The 16,074-nt window shown below is 38.8% G+C and overlaps 2 protein-coding genes across 7 annotated transcripts in view; both read left to right on the top strand.

Annotated features, from left to right (window-relative positions):
* Positions 1 to 9,155, top strand: part of LOC124006845 (transportin-1) — a 63,846-nt gene extending 54,691 nt beyond the window's left edge. The window contains exons 22-25 of one of the 2 annotated variants that reach the window (XM_046317042.1): positions 96 to 195; positions 378 to 452; positions 1,074 to 1,212; positions 5,188 to 9,155. In XM_046317042.1, the coding sequence (XP_046172998.1) occupies positions 96 to 195; positions 378 to 452; positions 1,074 to 1,181 (283 nt within the window). In that variant the 3' untranslated portion in view covers positions 1,182 to 1,212; positions 5,188 to 9,155. Of the gene's footprint in view, positions 1 to 95; positions 196 to 377; positions 453 to 1,073; positions 1,213 to 5,187 lie in introns of those variants that run through there. The other variant, XR_006833845.1, reaches the window with a different exon arrangement.
* Positions 9,156 to 15,010: 5,855 nt separating this feature from the next.
* LOC124007566 (F-BAR domain only protein 2-like) overlaps positions 15,011 to 16,074 on the top strand; it is a 101,167-nt gene continuing 100,103 nt past the window's right edge. For all 5 annotated transcript variants that reach the window (XM_046318233.1, XM_046318232.1, XM_046318235.1 and 2 more), the window contains exon 1: positions 15,011 to 15,180. In XM_046318233.1, the coding sequence (XP_046174189.1) occupies positions 15,148 to 15,180 (33 nt within the window). In that variant the 5' untranslated portion in view covers positions 15,011 to 15,147. The remainder of the gene's footprint in view (positions 15,181 to 16,074) is intronic.

Below are 16,074 nucleotides of genomic sequence, written 5' to 3'. Positions count from 1 at the left end.
TCAGAGTGCTATAAGGGTATTGACTTGTAATTCTATGCAGTACTTAAAGGCAGCCCTTCTGGCCTGGTGTAAAACGTGGCTGTTCCTGTTGGCAGGTGTACCTCTTTACGTAACATAAGAGACAATGAGGAGAAAGACTCTGCGTTCCGAGGCATCTGCACTATGATCAGTGTCAACCCAGGAGGAGTTGTGCAGGTGAGGCTGCCTAGGCAACGCTGCCCTCTTGAGGATAACGTATAAACTGCACTTTTCATGGCCCCATCAGTTGAGGACTAAGAAAAATAAAGGAACTGCATTAATGTTTTGATGGCCTCATTTCGTGAAGGATGTTAGTTGTAAAACTTGTCTCAAGCCAGACTTTTTCTCATTTCCTCCAGGATTTTATATTTTTTTGTGATGCAGTGGCCTCATGGGTAAATCCAAAGGATGATCTGCGAGACATGTTTGGCAAGGTAAGAATTGATCGTGACTTTGGCCTTTTTCATTTGGGTAAAATTCCGTCCACTCTCTTCCGTGACCCGGAAACTTGTAAGTGGTTGAGGAGAGTGTCAATTTCTTAGTGGGGTGTTGGCCTTGATAGCCAGTCCTTTTATGGAAGAGTTGACATCTGCCACACCCCCTTTGAAGCAGTTGTTTTCTTGAAGGAGAAAGTATGCAAACGTTTAAAAATTATATCCTACTTATACTTGAATCTTTAACATTTCTTGCACAACTAGCTACATTAGTTTTATGACTTCACACATTCATTTTGGGATTCCACCCCTATAAACGTAATTTATGACGCGCGAGTGGAGTTACTTCATACAAGCGCATTTTCGTCCACGTTCCTTCACATCGCCAACTCCCCTCGATTACCTTTGACCTTTTTCAAAAGGAGGCGAGCGTGGAAGGAGGAGAGAGGACGCAGGAGTTAGACCTTTTCTCAATTGGAGTTGCTCATGTGCCATGGGCCAAGACTGAGTACCTTCGTGTGAGAAAGGAGAAGATGAGATTATCCTGATGCACAATGTGTGTGTATGCATGTGTGTGCATAGCTTTGTGCGTACATTGTAATTATGTGTTGATATTTTCAGATCCTCCATGGGTTCAAGAACCAGGTGGGCGAGGAGAACTGGGGGCGTTTCTCAGACCAGTTCCCTCTGCCTCTGAAGGAACGACTGGCAGCCTTCTACGGGGTGTAACGCTTTCCATAGGAACAGGCTGTTCAAGGGGGTACGTCGGGCATTGATGTTTAAACATGGTTGAAAATCTAATTAGAGCTGAGATATCAGATCTAAGGCATTTTCTTGTCTCCTCAGTTTGTCATCCACCTTATTTGAGCAAAACGATAAAGCTAGCAAAATTATGTTGATATTAGAGGTCGACCGATTATGATTTTTCAACGGCGATACCGATTATTGACCGATTAATCGGTCGATTTAAAAAAAATATATATTTTTTTGTAATAATGACAATTACAACAATACTGAATGAACACGCCGATACCGATTATTGACCGATTAATCGGTCGATTTAAAAAATATATATATATATTTTTTGTAATAATGACAATTACAACAATACTGAATGAACACTTATTTTAACTTAATATAATACATCAATAAAATCAATTTAGCCTCAAATAAATAATGAGACATGTTCAATTTTGTTTAAATAATGCAAAAACAAAGTGTTGGAGAAGAAAGTAAAAGTGCAATATGTGCCATGTAAGAAAGCCAACGTTTAAGTTCCTTGCTCAGAACATGAAAACGCATGAAAGCTGGTGGTTCCTTTTAACATGAGTCTTCAATATTCCCAGGTAAGAAGTTTTAGGTTGTAGTTATTATAGGAATTATTGGACTATTTCTCTCTATACCATTTGTATTTCATGTACCTTTGACTATTGGATGTTCTTAGAAGGAACTTCAGTATCGCCAGTGTAACAGTATAGCTTCCGTCTCGCTCCTCTGGGCTCGAACCTGGAACACAACGTCAACAGCCACTCTCGAAGCAGCGTTACCCATGCAGAGCAAGGGGAACAACTACACCAAGTCTCAGAGCGAGTGACGTTTGAAACGCTATTACTGCGCACCCCGCTAACTAGCTAGCCATTTTACATCACATCGTTACACCAGCCTAATCTCGGGAGTTGATAGGCTTGAAGTCCAACTGCAGAGCTGCTGCCAAAACGCACAAAAGTGCTGTTTGAATGAATGCTTATGAGCCTGCTGGTGCCTACCATCGCTCAGTCAGACTGCTCTATCAAATCATAGACTTAGTTATAACATGATAACACACAGATCAATTATATGGTCGAATCCGGAAACCATCATCTCGAAAACAAGACGTTTATTCTTTCAGTGAAATACGGAACCGTTCCGTATTTTATCTAATGGGTGGCATCCATCAGTCTAAATATTCCTGTTACATTGAAGGTTGTGCAATGTTATATCATAATTACGTAAAATTCTGGCAAATTAGTTTGCAATGAGCCAGGTGGCCGAAACTGTTGCATATACCCTGACTCTGCGTGCAATGAACGCAAGAGAAGTGACAAAATTTCACCTGGTTAATATTGCCTGCTAACCTGGATTTATTTTAGCTAAATATGCAGGTTTAAAAATATATACTTCTGTGTATTGATTTTAAGAAAGGCATTGATGTTTATGGTTAGGTACACGTTGGCGCAACAACAGTCCTTTTTCGCGAATGCGCACTGCATCGATTATATGCAACGCAGGACACTCTAGATAAACTAGTAATATCATCAACCATGTGTAGTTATAACTAGTGATTATGATTAAGTTTAATGCTAGCTATCAACTTACCTTGGCTTCTTACTGCATTCGTGTAACAGGCGGGCTCCTCGTGAGGCAGGTGTTTAGAGCATTGAACTAGTTAACTGTAAGGTTGCAAGATTGAATCCCTGAGCTGACAAGGTAAAAATCTGTTGTTCTGCCCCTGAACAAGGCAGTTAACCCACCGTTCCTAGGCCGTCATTTAAAATAAGAATGTGTTCTTAACTGACTTGCCTAGTTAAATAAAGATTCATTTTAATCGGCGTCCAAAATGACCGATTTCCGATTGTTATGAAAACTTTAAATCGGCCCTAATTAATTGTCCATTCCGATTTAAGCGGTCGACCTCTAGTTGATATACAGTGCCTTCAGAAAGTATTCACACCCCTTGACTTTTTCCACGTTATGTTGTGTTACAGCCAGAATTTAAAATTGATTAAATTTAGATTTTCTTTAGTCACTGGCCTAAACACAATACCTCATAATGTCAAAGTGGAATTGTGTTTTTTAAAACATTTTTTCAAATTAATTTAAAATTAAATGTCTTAAGTCAGTAAATTCATGTAAATAAATGTCTTCAATCAGCTTAAATTCATGGTTAAAAATGTGCTAAACAATTCACATAATAAGTTGCATTGGACTCTCACTCTGAAATAATAGTTTTTTAATGGTGATTAGTGATTTTTGAATGACTACCTCAACTCTGTACCCCACACATACAATTATCTGTAAGGTCCTTCAGGCGAGCAGTGAATTTCAAACACAAAGAACAGGGAAGCCTGTACAGAATAACAATACACAGATATAGACAGTTGAATTTGGAAGTTTACATACACTTAGATTGGAGTCATTTGTGTTCTTCAAACACGCCACAAATTACTTATTACAAACTATAGTTTTGGCAAGTCGGTTAGGACATCTGCTTTGAGCATGACCCAAGTCATTTTTCCAACAGTTGTTTACAGACAGATTATTTCACTATCTCAATTCCAGTTGGTCAGAAGTTTACATACGCTAAGTTGACTGTGCCTTTAAACAGCTTGGGAAATTCCAGAAAATTTTGTCATGGCTTTAGAAGCTTCTGATAGGCTAATTGACATTATTTGAGTAAATTGGTGGTGTACCTGTGGATGTATTTCAAGGCCTACCTTCAAACTCAGTGCCTCTTTGACACCATGGGAAAATCAAAAGAAATCAGCCAAGACCTCAGAAAATAAATTGTAGACCTCCACAAGTCTGGTTGATCCTTGGGAGCAATTTCCAAATGCCTGTAGTTACCACGTGTACTTTTGTTTGTACAGATGAACAAGTATAAACACCATGGGACCACGTAGCCGTCATACCACTCAGGAAGGAGATGAGTCTCCTAGAGATGAATGGACTTTGGTGCGAAAAGTGCAAATCAATCCCAGAACAACAGCAAAAGACCTTGTGTACCCGTTTCCTCCGGAATTTCCACAAGTATCAATATCCACAGTAAGATGAGGCCTATATCGACATAACCTGAAAGGCCGCTCAGCAAGGAAGAAGCCACTGCTCCAAAACCGCCATAAAAGAAGCCAGACTACGGTTTGCAACTGCCCATGGGGACAAAGATCGTACTTTTTGGAGAAATGTCCTCTGGTCTGATGAAACAAAAATAGAACTGTTTGGCCATAATGATCATTGTTATGTTTGGAGGAAAAAAGGGGCAGACTTGCAGCCAAAGAACACCATCCCAACCGTGAAGCACGGGGGTGGCAGCACCATGTTGTGGGGGTACTTTGCTGCAGGAGGGACTGGTGCACTTCACAAAATAGATGGCATCATGAGGCAGGGAAATTATGTGAATATATTGAAGCAACATAATAATTACCTGGGGCTGTTTCTCATGGTTCGTTCTAGACCCCGTAGATCCAGTGAAGGGAAATATGAACGCTACGGCATACAATGACATTCTAGATGATTCTGTGCTTCCAAATTTGTGGCAACAGTTTGGGGAAGGTCCTTTCCTGTTTCTGATTTGACAATGTCCTCGTGCACAAAGCGAAGTGCACCATACAGAAATGGTTTGTAGAGATTGGTGTGGAAGAACTTGACTGGTCTGCACAGTCCTGACCTCAACCCCTTCAAACACTTTTGGGATGAATTGGAACGATGACTGCAAGCCAGTCCTAATCGCCCAGCATCAATGCCTGACCTCTCTAATGCTCTTGTGGCTGAATGCAAGTCCCTGCAGCAATGTTCCAACATCTAGTGGAAAGCCTTCCCAGAAGAGTGGAGGCTGTTATAGCAGGAAAAGGGGGACCATTTCCATATTAATCCAATTCAATTTTGGAATGAAATGTTCGAAGGATCTGTATGTGTGGGGGATGGGATTAAAGCATATTTTTCGATTAATATTGGTCTCCCTCTGTCTCTCTCCTACCAGGTCATTCACTATGGGAGACGACGGATTGGAACCTCTTATACCCAGGGAACATGTTACCCTTTACCGGGGGGTAGGGTCTGCCAGCTGGGGAGGGAAGGGGGTGCAGATCGTGAACCCTCCTCAACATTCTGGATGGGCGGGGTGGGAGGGAGGTGTTAGCCAGCCGTGGCACTCACCGCCCCCCCCCACGCAACATGTGATGGGGACTGGCGGGCCAAATTTATCAAGGGATGAAAAATGTATTTAATCATTTCAACATCACAATCAGTAATGAAAAGATGTCAGCTTAGCTTTTTGTTTCGTCTCTTTTTAAACATTTTCTTTCATCCATGCTCTCCAGCGACGTTAAACAAAACAAAAAATACGGGGAAAACGTTTGTTTAGTTGTGGTAAAATCATGGTTTTATATTTACAGAGGGGGTAATGCTGATTTTGAGGGTAAGCGGTCAGTGAAGAAGAGCTTTTTAATCAATACGTATCGGCCAGAAAGTGTCACTCAGAGGTAGGGGGAGGGAGGGTATTTGTGTAGAACTAGACTGGAGGATACCAACCATAAAATATATTTAGGGGTGGTTAAAAAAAAATCAGGAAGTTGCATGGAAATGTTGTTAATGGTCTCAAAGACAACATAGTATCCTCAACAGCCAGGACACAGCAGCGGAGGGTATTCGAGTAAAGTAAATGCTGATACTATCATTAATTTCAAAAATCGAACCAGCAAGTTTTTATTTTTTCTTTGGGAAACTGCCTCTACATATCTTAGAATAAGAATAGCATGTATTTTCTTGTAGTCATCAAAGTAATTACATTGAGTTAATAAAACATCTGGTCAGTGCATATTTTGAGTAATATCAGAGTTTAAATCTTTATAGGCAGGTCAGAAGTTGTATTGACCAGTCTGTCAAACGCACATCACAGACAGAAGTGAATATGATTTTTATTTGTTGTGGTTGAAAAGTGACTTGTCTTTAAAAACAGGAAATTACTAAGTAGCATGCTTGCGTCAAAGTTGGAAGAGAGGACAGTGGGTGTACAACGTTAGAGTGACGTCAGTGTGTGGCGTCATCGGATAGTTGTGGTATTTCTTGTGTAGCCCTGTGATGAGGTTTCTTAAACAACCATGTAGTTTCTCGTTTTTCAGGTTTTTATCCCTCCACCACCCCTTTGTTTACCAGAGGCTTTCCCGTCAGTGTCTAGCATGAACCAGGTTTAGAAAACATACAAGTCTGGGAACTACCTTTTTTATATTCTCATCTAGTTGAATCCATCTAGCAGGGTTTTGGTTGTGATTCTAAAAAGAGACTGTGAACACTGCTTCATACATGTCGTAACTTTAAGGTCAACTTTCTCAGGCTGCCTCTGTTCTGTGCTGTGGAAGTGGCGTGTTCTCTGCATGCATGGACGTTTTACTAGCGGCCATAATATCAGACTCTTAGATGCTTACCTGACTCATGTTGTTTAAAATCTCAATTTCAATCTTTCTCACCTTTCCCGAAAACAAAACTTTGAATCGTGGAGACTTATTTCTAACCTTGTCAGAGGAGGGAGGTAGGGAGCGGGGTAGAGAAAAGGCATACAGGGCTTTGGCTGAACGTGTTCCTTGAGTATTACTACTGGGACTATGGCACTGTCTTGATGGCGTGTCTGTCTCTGACCTTGGTTGGTTGTCGAGCCAAAACTCAACAGCAAGCAAATCGTTGTTTTAAATGATTTTTTTTTTCCTTGTACTGTTTTTTTTCTGTTATTGTGGCTTTGCTTTTTGTTTTAAAAGCACGACCTTTGAGGATGATTGTAATGACCGTTTTGAATGCAGCGTACTCTAATGCTTGATCCCTTGCGTGTTGGTGGCCCTTTACTTCCCAAACCATTTAGTTGACGTACAATATTGGACCTTGTATCTCATACATACCTGCAGGAGCATTTCCCCCCTTAACCTTTTACCCGTAGCCCACATCCAAATGTATTATCTTGTTAAATACTGTGACACTTGACCTACTTTTGGTTCCTTTTTGTTTTGGAGTGTTAATTGTTTTTGACAGATGTCTTGAAGTCGTTGATTGCCTGATTTTATCCCATGGTTGTCAGAGATTGGGTAGGGGAGAACGCATCTTTATGCCCAACCAACTAATCATATTCACTCTGTAGGTGAGTGTAATCATTTTTGTAGTATTTTGTCCCCCCCTCACAAAGAACATTGGAAGCACTTGTTCAAACGGACTACACATACACACTTTTAGTAGACCCACACTTTTACGTACTCATAAAGTATTCATTTACAGGAGACTTATAACACTAAACACCTCATGTATTACTTCACTGGTTATTCGATATGGTATAGTCACTTCTAAATATATATATTTTTAAACTTGTGGGTGTATTTGACCTGTTTTTAAATATAAGATTCTCAATATCAGAAATGCTCTAAAAGATAAATGGTGTAAACTAAGCCTGGATATGAAGTACTGCAGACATAGCCACAAACCCTTTCCAAAGCCAACAAACTAAGGTTGTTATTATTATTATACATTTTGTATTGTTATTTTTGTAACTGTATTGATGGGAGGTTTTACTCGTTGGTAACATGTAGTTAATGGGACATTTTAACACTAGTAAAAAAAACAAAATGATGGGGTATGTCAAGTTAGCCTGGATCCAAACTGGATAGTTCCTTTTCACTTCACCAGGCTAATAAGACATCATGGGATATATGGAGGCACTTGTTTCTGTAGTTGTTTTTGTGCCATGTCTGTTGTGTCCTAAAGTTGAAATTAATTTAGTTTTTGTCACATTCCAGGTGTTTGGCATATAAAAAAATTGGATGAGGCATGGCTTGATTGGTTTCGTCCTACCACTACTTGTCACACTGAATTAAAAAAATACCAATATAGAGGGCCGGTTTCCGAGATACAGGTTAAACCTAGTGGTGGACTAAAAAGCATGGTGAATGGAGAATATCCACTGAAGTATTTGTTTAGTCCAGGACTTAGCTTTATCTGTGTCCCCCGCAGAACCGGTGTGCTGTGTGCTGTTTTGCCGATATTGCCGCTGCTATGGTGTAGTTTCTTTACTTGAATATTTGTTTGTAGTAACCTCAGGAGGTTATGTTTACCGTTATTTTTCTTGTTGTTATTTTCCAAATGTATGCCTTTTTTCCATCTCCCTTTACCGATAAGAGATTAGTAAGCCTCTCCTGCTTTAACCCTTGAATACAGAGCATATACCTGTCCATGGGTGTTCAGTTCACTGTGTTTAGATATGTGTGCTAGCTCACCATTAAGACACTGAGACTTACACACACCCAGAGTCAGTGTCAAAGAATAATTGTTAGCTAGATATACACAGACATTCAAATTGACTTGCAACTTTGAGGAATATGAAATTATGAAGAGAACTTGCACATAATTAATGCAACTGTGGCAAAGTGATTGTAAGACATTTTTAGGTGGTATTAAAATGTAATATGTACATGATGCCTTGATAACAACTGGATGATTTTGATGGTGATTTGTAATGATGGTGATTCATAATGTTTTCCAATAATGGAAGAAAGACCTTGGACATTAAGCGAAAAACAAATAGGCTCATGGCTTCTTACAGCTTTGTTTGCAAATTGAGGTCTTTCATTTTGAAGAAGCGAGGGGCAAAAATAGCTTTATTGAAAAATCTTATTCTCTTTTTATAGCATCAACCAACCGCAGTAGAATGTCTCATTTAAAGAACACCTCTAACAATAGCTTAATACCTTCATTTAGCCATGAGAAAAAAAAACTTGACTAGAATTTCTCCCAAGTCTGCCTTCACCCTTTTTTGCTGAATAATGTAAGAAACTAGTTATTTTATTTAGATACAGTACCAGTCAAAAGTTTGGAAACACCTACTCGTTAAAGGATTTTTATTTATTTGGACTATTTTTATTCATTGTAGAATAATAGTGAAGACATCAAAACTATGAAATGGCACGTGGTCATGTAGTAACCAAAAAAGTGTTAATCAAAACATTTTAAATTCTTTAAAGTAGCCACCCTTTGCCTTGATGACAGCTTGACACACTCTTGGCATTCTCTCAACCAGCTTCATGTGAGGTCACCTGGAATGCTTTTCCAACAGTCTTGAAGGAGTTACCACATATACTGAGCACTTGTTGGCTGCTTTTCCTTCACTCTGCCATCCAACGCATCCCAAACCATCTCAATTGGGTTGAGGTAGGGTGATTGTGGAGGCCAGGTCATCTGATGCAGCACTCCATCACTCTCCTTGGTCAAATAGCCCTTAACACAGTCTGGAGGTGTGTTGGGTCATTGTCCTGTTGAAAACAAATGATAGGCCCACTAAGCACAAACCAGATGGGATGGCGTATAGTTGCAGAATGCTGTGGTAGCCATGCTGGTTTAGTGTGCCTTGAATTCTAAATAAATCAGTGTCTCCAGCAAAGCACCATAACTCCACCACCCTCCATGCTTCACAATGGGAACCACACATGCAGAGATCATCAGTTCACCTACTCCGCCTCTCACGCGGCGGTTGGAACCAAAAATCTTATTTGGACTCATTAAAAGGACATATTTCCACTGGTCTGATGTCCATCACTCGTGTTTCTTGGCCCAATCAATTCTGTCCTCCTTATTGGTGTCCTTTAGTAGTGGTTTCTTTGCAGCAATTTGACCATGAAGGCCTGATTCATGCAGTCTCTGAACAGTTGATGTTGTCTATTACTTGAACTCTGAAGCATTTATTTGGGCTGCAATCTGTGGTGCAGTTAATTGCAGATTTGAGGCTGTTAACTCTAATGAATGTATCCTCTGCAGCAGCGGTAACTCTGGGTCTTCCTTTTCTATGGCGGAGCCAGTTTCATCAATGCGCTTGATTGTTTTTGCGACTGCACTTGAAGACTTGTAAGTTCTTTACATTTTCTGTATTGACTGACCATGTCTTAAAGTAATGATGGACCATTGTTTCTTTTTGCTTATTTGAGATGTTCTTTCCATAAGATGGACTTGGTCTCTTACCAAATAGGGCTATCTTCTGTATACCACCCCTACCTTGTCACAACACAACTGATTTGGCTCAAACGCATTAAGAAGGAAACAAATTCCACAAATCAACTTAACAAGGTACACCTGTTAATTGAAATGCATTCCAGGTGACTACTTCATGAAGCTGATTGAGAGAATGCCAAGAGTGTGCAAATCTGTCATCAAGTCCAAGGGTGGCTACTTTGAAGAATCTCGAATTTAAAATATTTATTTAACACTTTTTCTGTAACTACATGATTCCATATGTGTTATTTCACAGTTTAAGTTTTCACTATTATTCTACAATGTAAAATGTAAAAATGAAGACAAACCCTTGAATGAGTAGGTGTGTCCAAACTTTTGACTGGTTTCTGTAAATGCTATTGAAATTTTAAAGGCCCAGTGCAGTCAAACTTTATTTAACTGTTTTATATACACTATGAGACTGGAATAATACTGTGAAAATTATAATGCGCTTTTAGTGCGAGAGGTTTTTGAAAAGGCCACCTGAAATTTCAGCCTGTTTTGGTGGGATGGAGTTTTGACCTTCCATGGTGACATCACCATGAGGTAAATTAGCTAATAGACCAATAAGAAAGAGGGTTATAAAACCTTTCTGCCAATAACAGCTCATTTTCAGTTTTCCCCTCCCCACTCCCAAACAGTCCAAGCAACATTTTTGCTTGAGAAATCGATCTTTGCTAAGAAGCTATTTTTGTTTATTTTGGACCATTTTAATTGAAAGCGTTGGGCCAGTAACTGAAAGGTCACTGTTTTGAATCCCGAGCCGACTAGGTGAAAGATGTCTGTGCCCTTGAGCATGGCATTTTAACCCTAATTGCTCCTGTAAGTCACTCCGGATAAGCGCGTCCACTAAATGACTAAAATGTACTTAATTGTTTCCCAGAAATGATTTGATAGTGAGATAAAAACAGCTGCATTGGACCTTTTTTTTTAAAGGTAAAATAATTTTCGGGGCCACCAAATATTTTGGAACATGCAAAGAATCTATATTGTACTGTAGTAATTTTGTAATGACATTTGTATGATGTGATGGATGTTAACGGTAATCACGGCTTGGATCTGTACATAGTTGAATAAATTGTTTACATAAGTCTGGGACTGCTCTTTTCTGTTACTTTAGTGTTAGTTTTTAAATGCACTTTAAATGCACTTTAATTTGATCTAATGGTTTTGAACCTGGTCAACATCAGGTCGGATAGACCAGATATCGATTACCCCCTTTGACCCCATACTTTCATCCACCATAGACAGAGGCGAGGTGATTGTGTCGATGACGGCAGTGTAATGTCCCTATGGAGGAGCCCGTTGCAGCCTAGTGTATAAGTGTGTTAATGGGAACTACATAACTACGGCAAGACCTACCACTCTTACATAGCATCACCGGTCTTAAGACTTTCTCTTAGAGCAGTGTTTCTCTATCTCCCATTCATGCGATAATGACTGACCAATAGTTAGTAGTTGACAGGCACCAAGAGGTCCACCAAAGAGAATAGCCCACATGACACAAACGGATTGTACTAACTGACCTGAAGGAGGTGATATGAGATACCCAGTGGTTCTAATGTTATAAAACATTTTTGCATAGCCTGGTATCCTTGCCCACAGGCTAATAGTCATCACAGCAATATAGAACATTAAAATACACTGAAAATAAATATAAATGCAACAAGTAAAGGGTTTGTCCACTGTTTCATGAGCTGAAATAAAATATCCCAGAAATGTTCAATATGCACAAAAAGATAATTTCTCTCAAATGTGCAGAAATGTTTTTATATCCCTGTTAGTGAGCATTTCTCCTTTGCCAAGATAATGCATCCACCTGACCGGTGTGGCATATCAAGAAGCTGATTAAACAGCATGGTCCGTACACAGGTGCACCTTGTGCTGGTGACAATAAAAAGCCTGTCTAAATGTGCAGTTTTGTCACACAACACAATGCCACAAGTGTCTGAAGTTTTGAGGGTCAGTGCAATTGGCATGCTGGCTGCAGGAATGCCCACCAGAGCTGTTGCCAGAGAATTGAATGTTAATTTCTCTACCTTAAGACGTCTCCGACGTAATTTTAGAGAATTTGGCAGTACGTCCAACCGGCCTCACAACCGCAGACCATGTGTTTGGCATTGTGTGGGTGAGTCGTTTGCTGATGTCAGTGTTGTGAACAGAGTGGTCCATGTTTCGTTGTCCGTGCTCTATGGACAACGAACACAATTGGATTTTTATTAATGGCAATTTTGAATGAACAGAGATACCTTTACGAGATTCTGAGGCCCATTGTTGTGCCATTCATCTGCCACCATCACCTCATGTTTCAGCATGATAATGGCCATCTCGCAACGATCTGTATACATTTCCTGAAAGCTGAAAATGTCCAAGTTCTTCCATGGCCTGCATACTCACCAGACATGTCACCCATTGAGCATGTTTGGGATGTTCCAGTTCCCGCCAGTATCCAGCAACTTCACACAGCCATTGAAGAGGAGTGGGACAACATTCCACAGGCCACAATCAACAGCCTGGTCAACTCTATGCGAAGGAGATGTGCATGAGACAAATGGTAGTCACTGACTGTTTTTCTGATTCATACTCTTATTTAAAAAAAAATATGTGACCAACAGATGCATATTTGTATTCCCAGTCATGTGAAATTCATAGATTAGGACCTAATGAATTTGTTTCAATTTACTGATTTCCTTATATGAGGTAACCCAGTAAAATCTTTGAAATTGTTCCATTTTGCGTTTATATTTTTGTAATCCCATGGAACTTCAGAGATTTGACATTAGACGTGGAATTAAACAAGGATGACAAATTTCTCCTTATGTATTGGTCACAAGTTATGGCACTTCATATAAATGAGGATAGTTTTAGGGGTAATCCGATACAAGACACAGAGATAAAATGTTCACAATTGGCTGATGATACCACCATTTTTTTTAAAGATCATAATGAAGTCATGAAAGCTATTAAGTGTATTAATGCCTTCTCGCATGTATCTGGTTTATCTCTGAATATTAGGAAATGTGAATTATTTGCGTTGAAAAGATGTGACTTAAACTCAGTATGTAATATCCCTGTAAAAGATGTGGTCACATATCTTGGTATTAAAGTTAGCAAAGATCAGAAAGAAAGGGCCAACTTAAAGTTCTCTTCTATTGTAGAGAAAATTGGAAAGAGATTTAACTCCTGGTTATTAAGAGATCTTTATCTGGACATGTGCTTTTATCAAAATCTGAAGGTCTGTCCAGATTAGTTTATACCTCCCTTGCCTTAGATGTTCCTGTCAGTAACTAAAATGGTTGATACTAAATGATTTCACTGCATATAGAAGAATAAACCTCATTATTTAAGAAAAGTGGTAATATGTAGCACCCAAAGTGAGGGAGGGTTGAATCCTCTGAATTTTAAAACCTCTAATATAATCTTTAAAATCAAATGGATACAAAACTATTTAAGAAATAAGGATTGCATTTGGAATATAATCCCTAATTTAATATTCCAACAGATTGGTGGTCGAGAATTCTTACTCAAATGCAACGTTGATATGGGTAAAATCCCTATTAAGCTTGCTAGCTTTCATAAAAAAGTACTAACTTGGAACCTCATGTACAAACAATTTTCCCCCACATAGGTATACATTCTGGAACAATAAAGACATAAAATACAAAAACAAGTCTTTATTTTCCTAGAACTGGTTGGACAACAACATTATTTGGGTTAAACAATTATTGAATAATGATGGCCAACTATATGATTATCAAGAATTCTAGAACACACAATGTTACATTCACTCCTGAGGAGTATCACATTGTTGTTAGAGCTACCCCTAAAGGTGCTTTTCTTCTTTTAGGAGAATATAACAATACTCCAAGTGCAACTGTTGAGGATTTTGTAGCCTCAATACAATTAGAAGGACTTGACATTTTAAACTGTAAATGTAATAACATGTATATAAGGAACTATGTCAATATGTTATTATTCCCTCTGCTAAAATGTACTGGAATTCAGCCAGTACAAGTGAATTGGAACAAAGTTTTGTTGTTGTCTGGTAAGTATTGTATATCTAATAAGGTGAAAGAAGTATCATACAAACTCATTCATAGAATCAACCCTGTAAAGACCTTTTGTTATACACAGATTTAAAATAGCTATTGACAACAAATGTGTATTTTGTGGTTGTGACCCAGAAACTCTTGACCATTTATTTTGGGACTGTTCTTATTAATGTCATAAGATTTTGGAGTGAGTTAGAAGATTTTATAAGAAACTACTATTAATGTTAATCTGAGAGACTGATATGTTTTATTTTGATCCAAATGATATGGAACCTGATTTAACTTTCCTTGTTAATTTGTTTATCTTTCATGGAAGAGTCTTTATCCATCCAATGAAGTGGGCAGAGAACAAACCCCTCTTCATATGATTTAAGATAGAATTTAAATATTATTTAAATAAATAATATTTAAAATATATCAAATGTAAAAACAAAAAAGCAATATGCACCATAAAACAATGTAACAAATTGAAAATGAATATTGATATGTAATACCACTGTTAGGTTTATGTACTTTTGCTTGTATATTTCTGAGGGGGGGGGGTGTTGTATTTGTTGTGTTCATAATAATAATAAAAAACAATGTGTTCAGTATAATTCTAGAACCCATTCTAGAATATCAGTGCAGAACAGAAACTGCTGTTTTTCTTCCCACCATGGGTGGCGCTGTTTCTTCGTCAATTTTTGGAGGAGAAATATTGAATTCAGTTGCCTTTCGCTTCCTAAAGGAGGTGGAGTCAGGTGGGGAGGGAGAAGAAAGGAGCGTAGGGAAAAGGAGCAAAAGGCAAACAACGGAAACGGAGAACGGCGGAGCAATTGCCTGAATTTAAATTAAACAAGAATATAGTTGCTGAGAGAAAAGAAGAAACCAAGATGATAACGCCCTACTTCCTAGAGAATTTCTGGGTAGGTTCAGCTTTTTTTTTGGCCGGGTTAGTAGGCTAAATTGTTTAGCTCAAGTTCCACAGTCCAGCAAGTGGATGTGACAAAGACATTAACAAATATATTATTCGCTTCAACCAGATTTATGCGTGATCTTTCCAGTGAAATTGAAGGATCTGAGTCAACACAATGTCAATCCCGCTACTTTTCTCGGCGAATATTATTTTGTCACCCCGGGGATTGGGCCTCTGAATGATATCTAACATGACCGCTGAATTGAATCCACCTCTTGTGAAGTCAATTGGCTGTTAAGGAGTGTCTTGGAATGTTTATGGTCTTTCCCGTGGAAATGATTGGACCTTTGTCATTGTCATTCACAATCCCTACTCGTCAGTTTCTTCCATACTGATGTTTCAGTGAGTCCAGATGTTTTAATAAATTTGATGCAGGCTTATGCTAACTAAGGTGCTACGGTGTTGCAACATTTGTTTGAGTAAGAATGGTTACAATGTTGCAGTTTCCGTTACTGTACTACGTTGAAACATACTGAATTCTCCCCGAGTGATCGGTTCTGTTTTGACGTGGCCACATTGTCACTGAAGCTAGTTCAATTTAATCGATTATGTCGTATGAAGGCCGTTCCCATAAGGTCCACAATGTTTATTTAGCATCAAATTGTATTTGTCACATGCGCCGAATACCACAGGTGTGGACCTTAAAGTGAAATGCTTACTTAACCAACAATGCAGTTTTAAGAAAAATAAGCGATAAGTTAAAAAATATATAAGTTACAAATAATTAAAGAGCAGCAGTAAAATAACAATAGTGAGGCTATATACAGGGGGTACCGGTACAGAGTCAATATGCAGGGGTAATATGTAGGTATTAGGTAGAGTTATTAAAGTGACTATGCATAGA

The sequence above is a fragment of the Oncorhynchus gorbuscha genome, linkage group LG20 (genome assembly GCF_021184085.1).
Source record: "Oncorhynchus gorbuscha isolate QuinsamMale2020 ecotype Even-year linkage group LG20, OgorEven_v1.0, whole genome shotgun sequence".
NCBI lineage: Eukaryota > Metazoa > Chordata > Actinopteri > Salmoniformes > Salmonidae > Oncorhynchus > Oncorhynchus gorbuscha.
The sequence above is the reverse complement of the archived record's forward strand: the minus strand, read 5'-3'. Positions and strand labels throughout refer to the sequence as shown.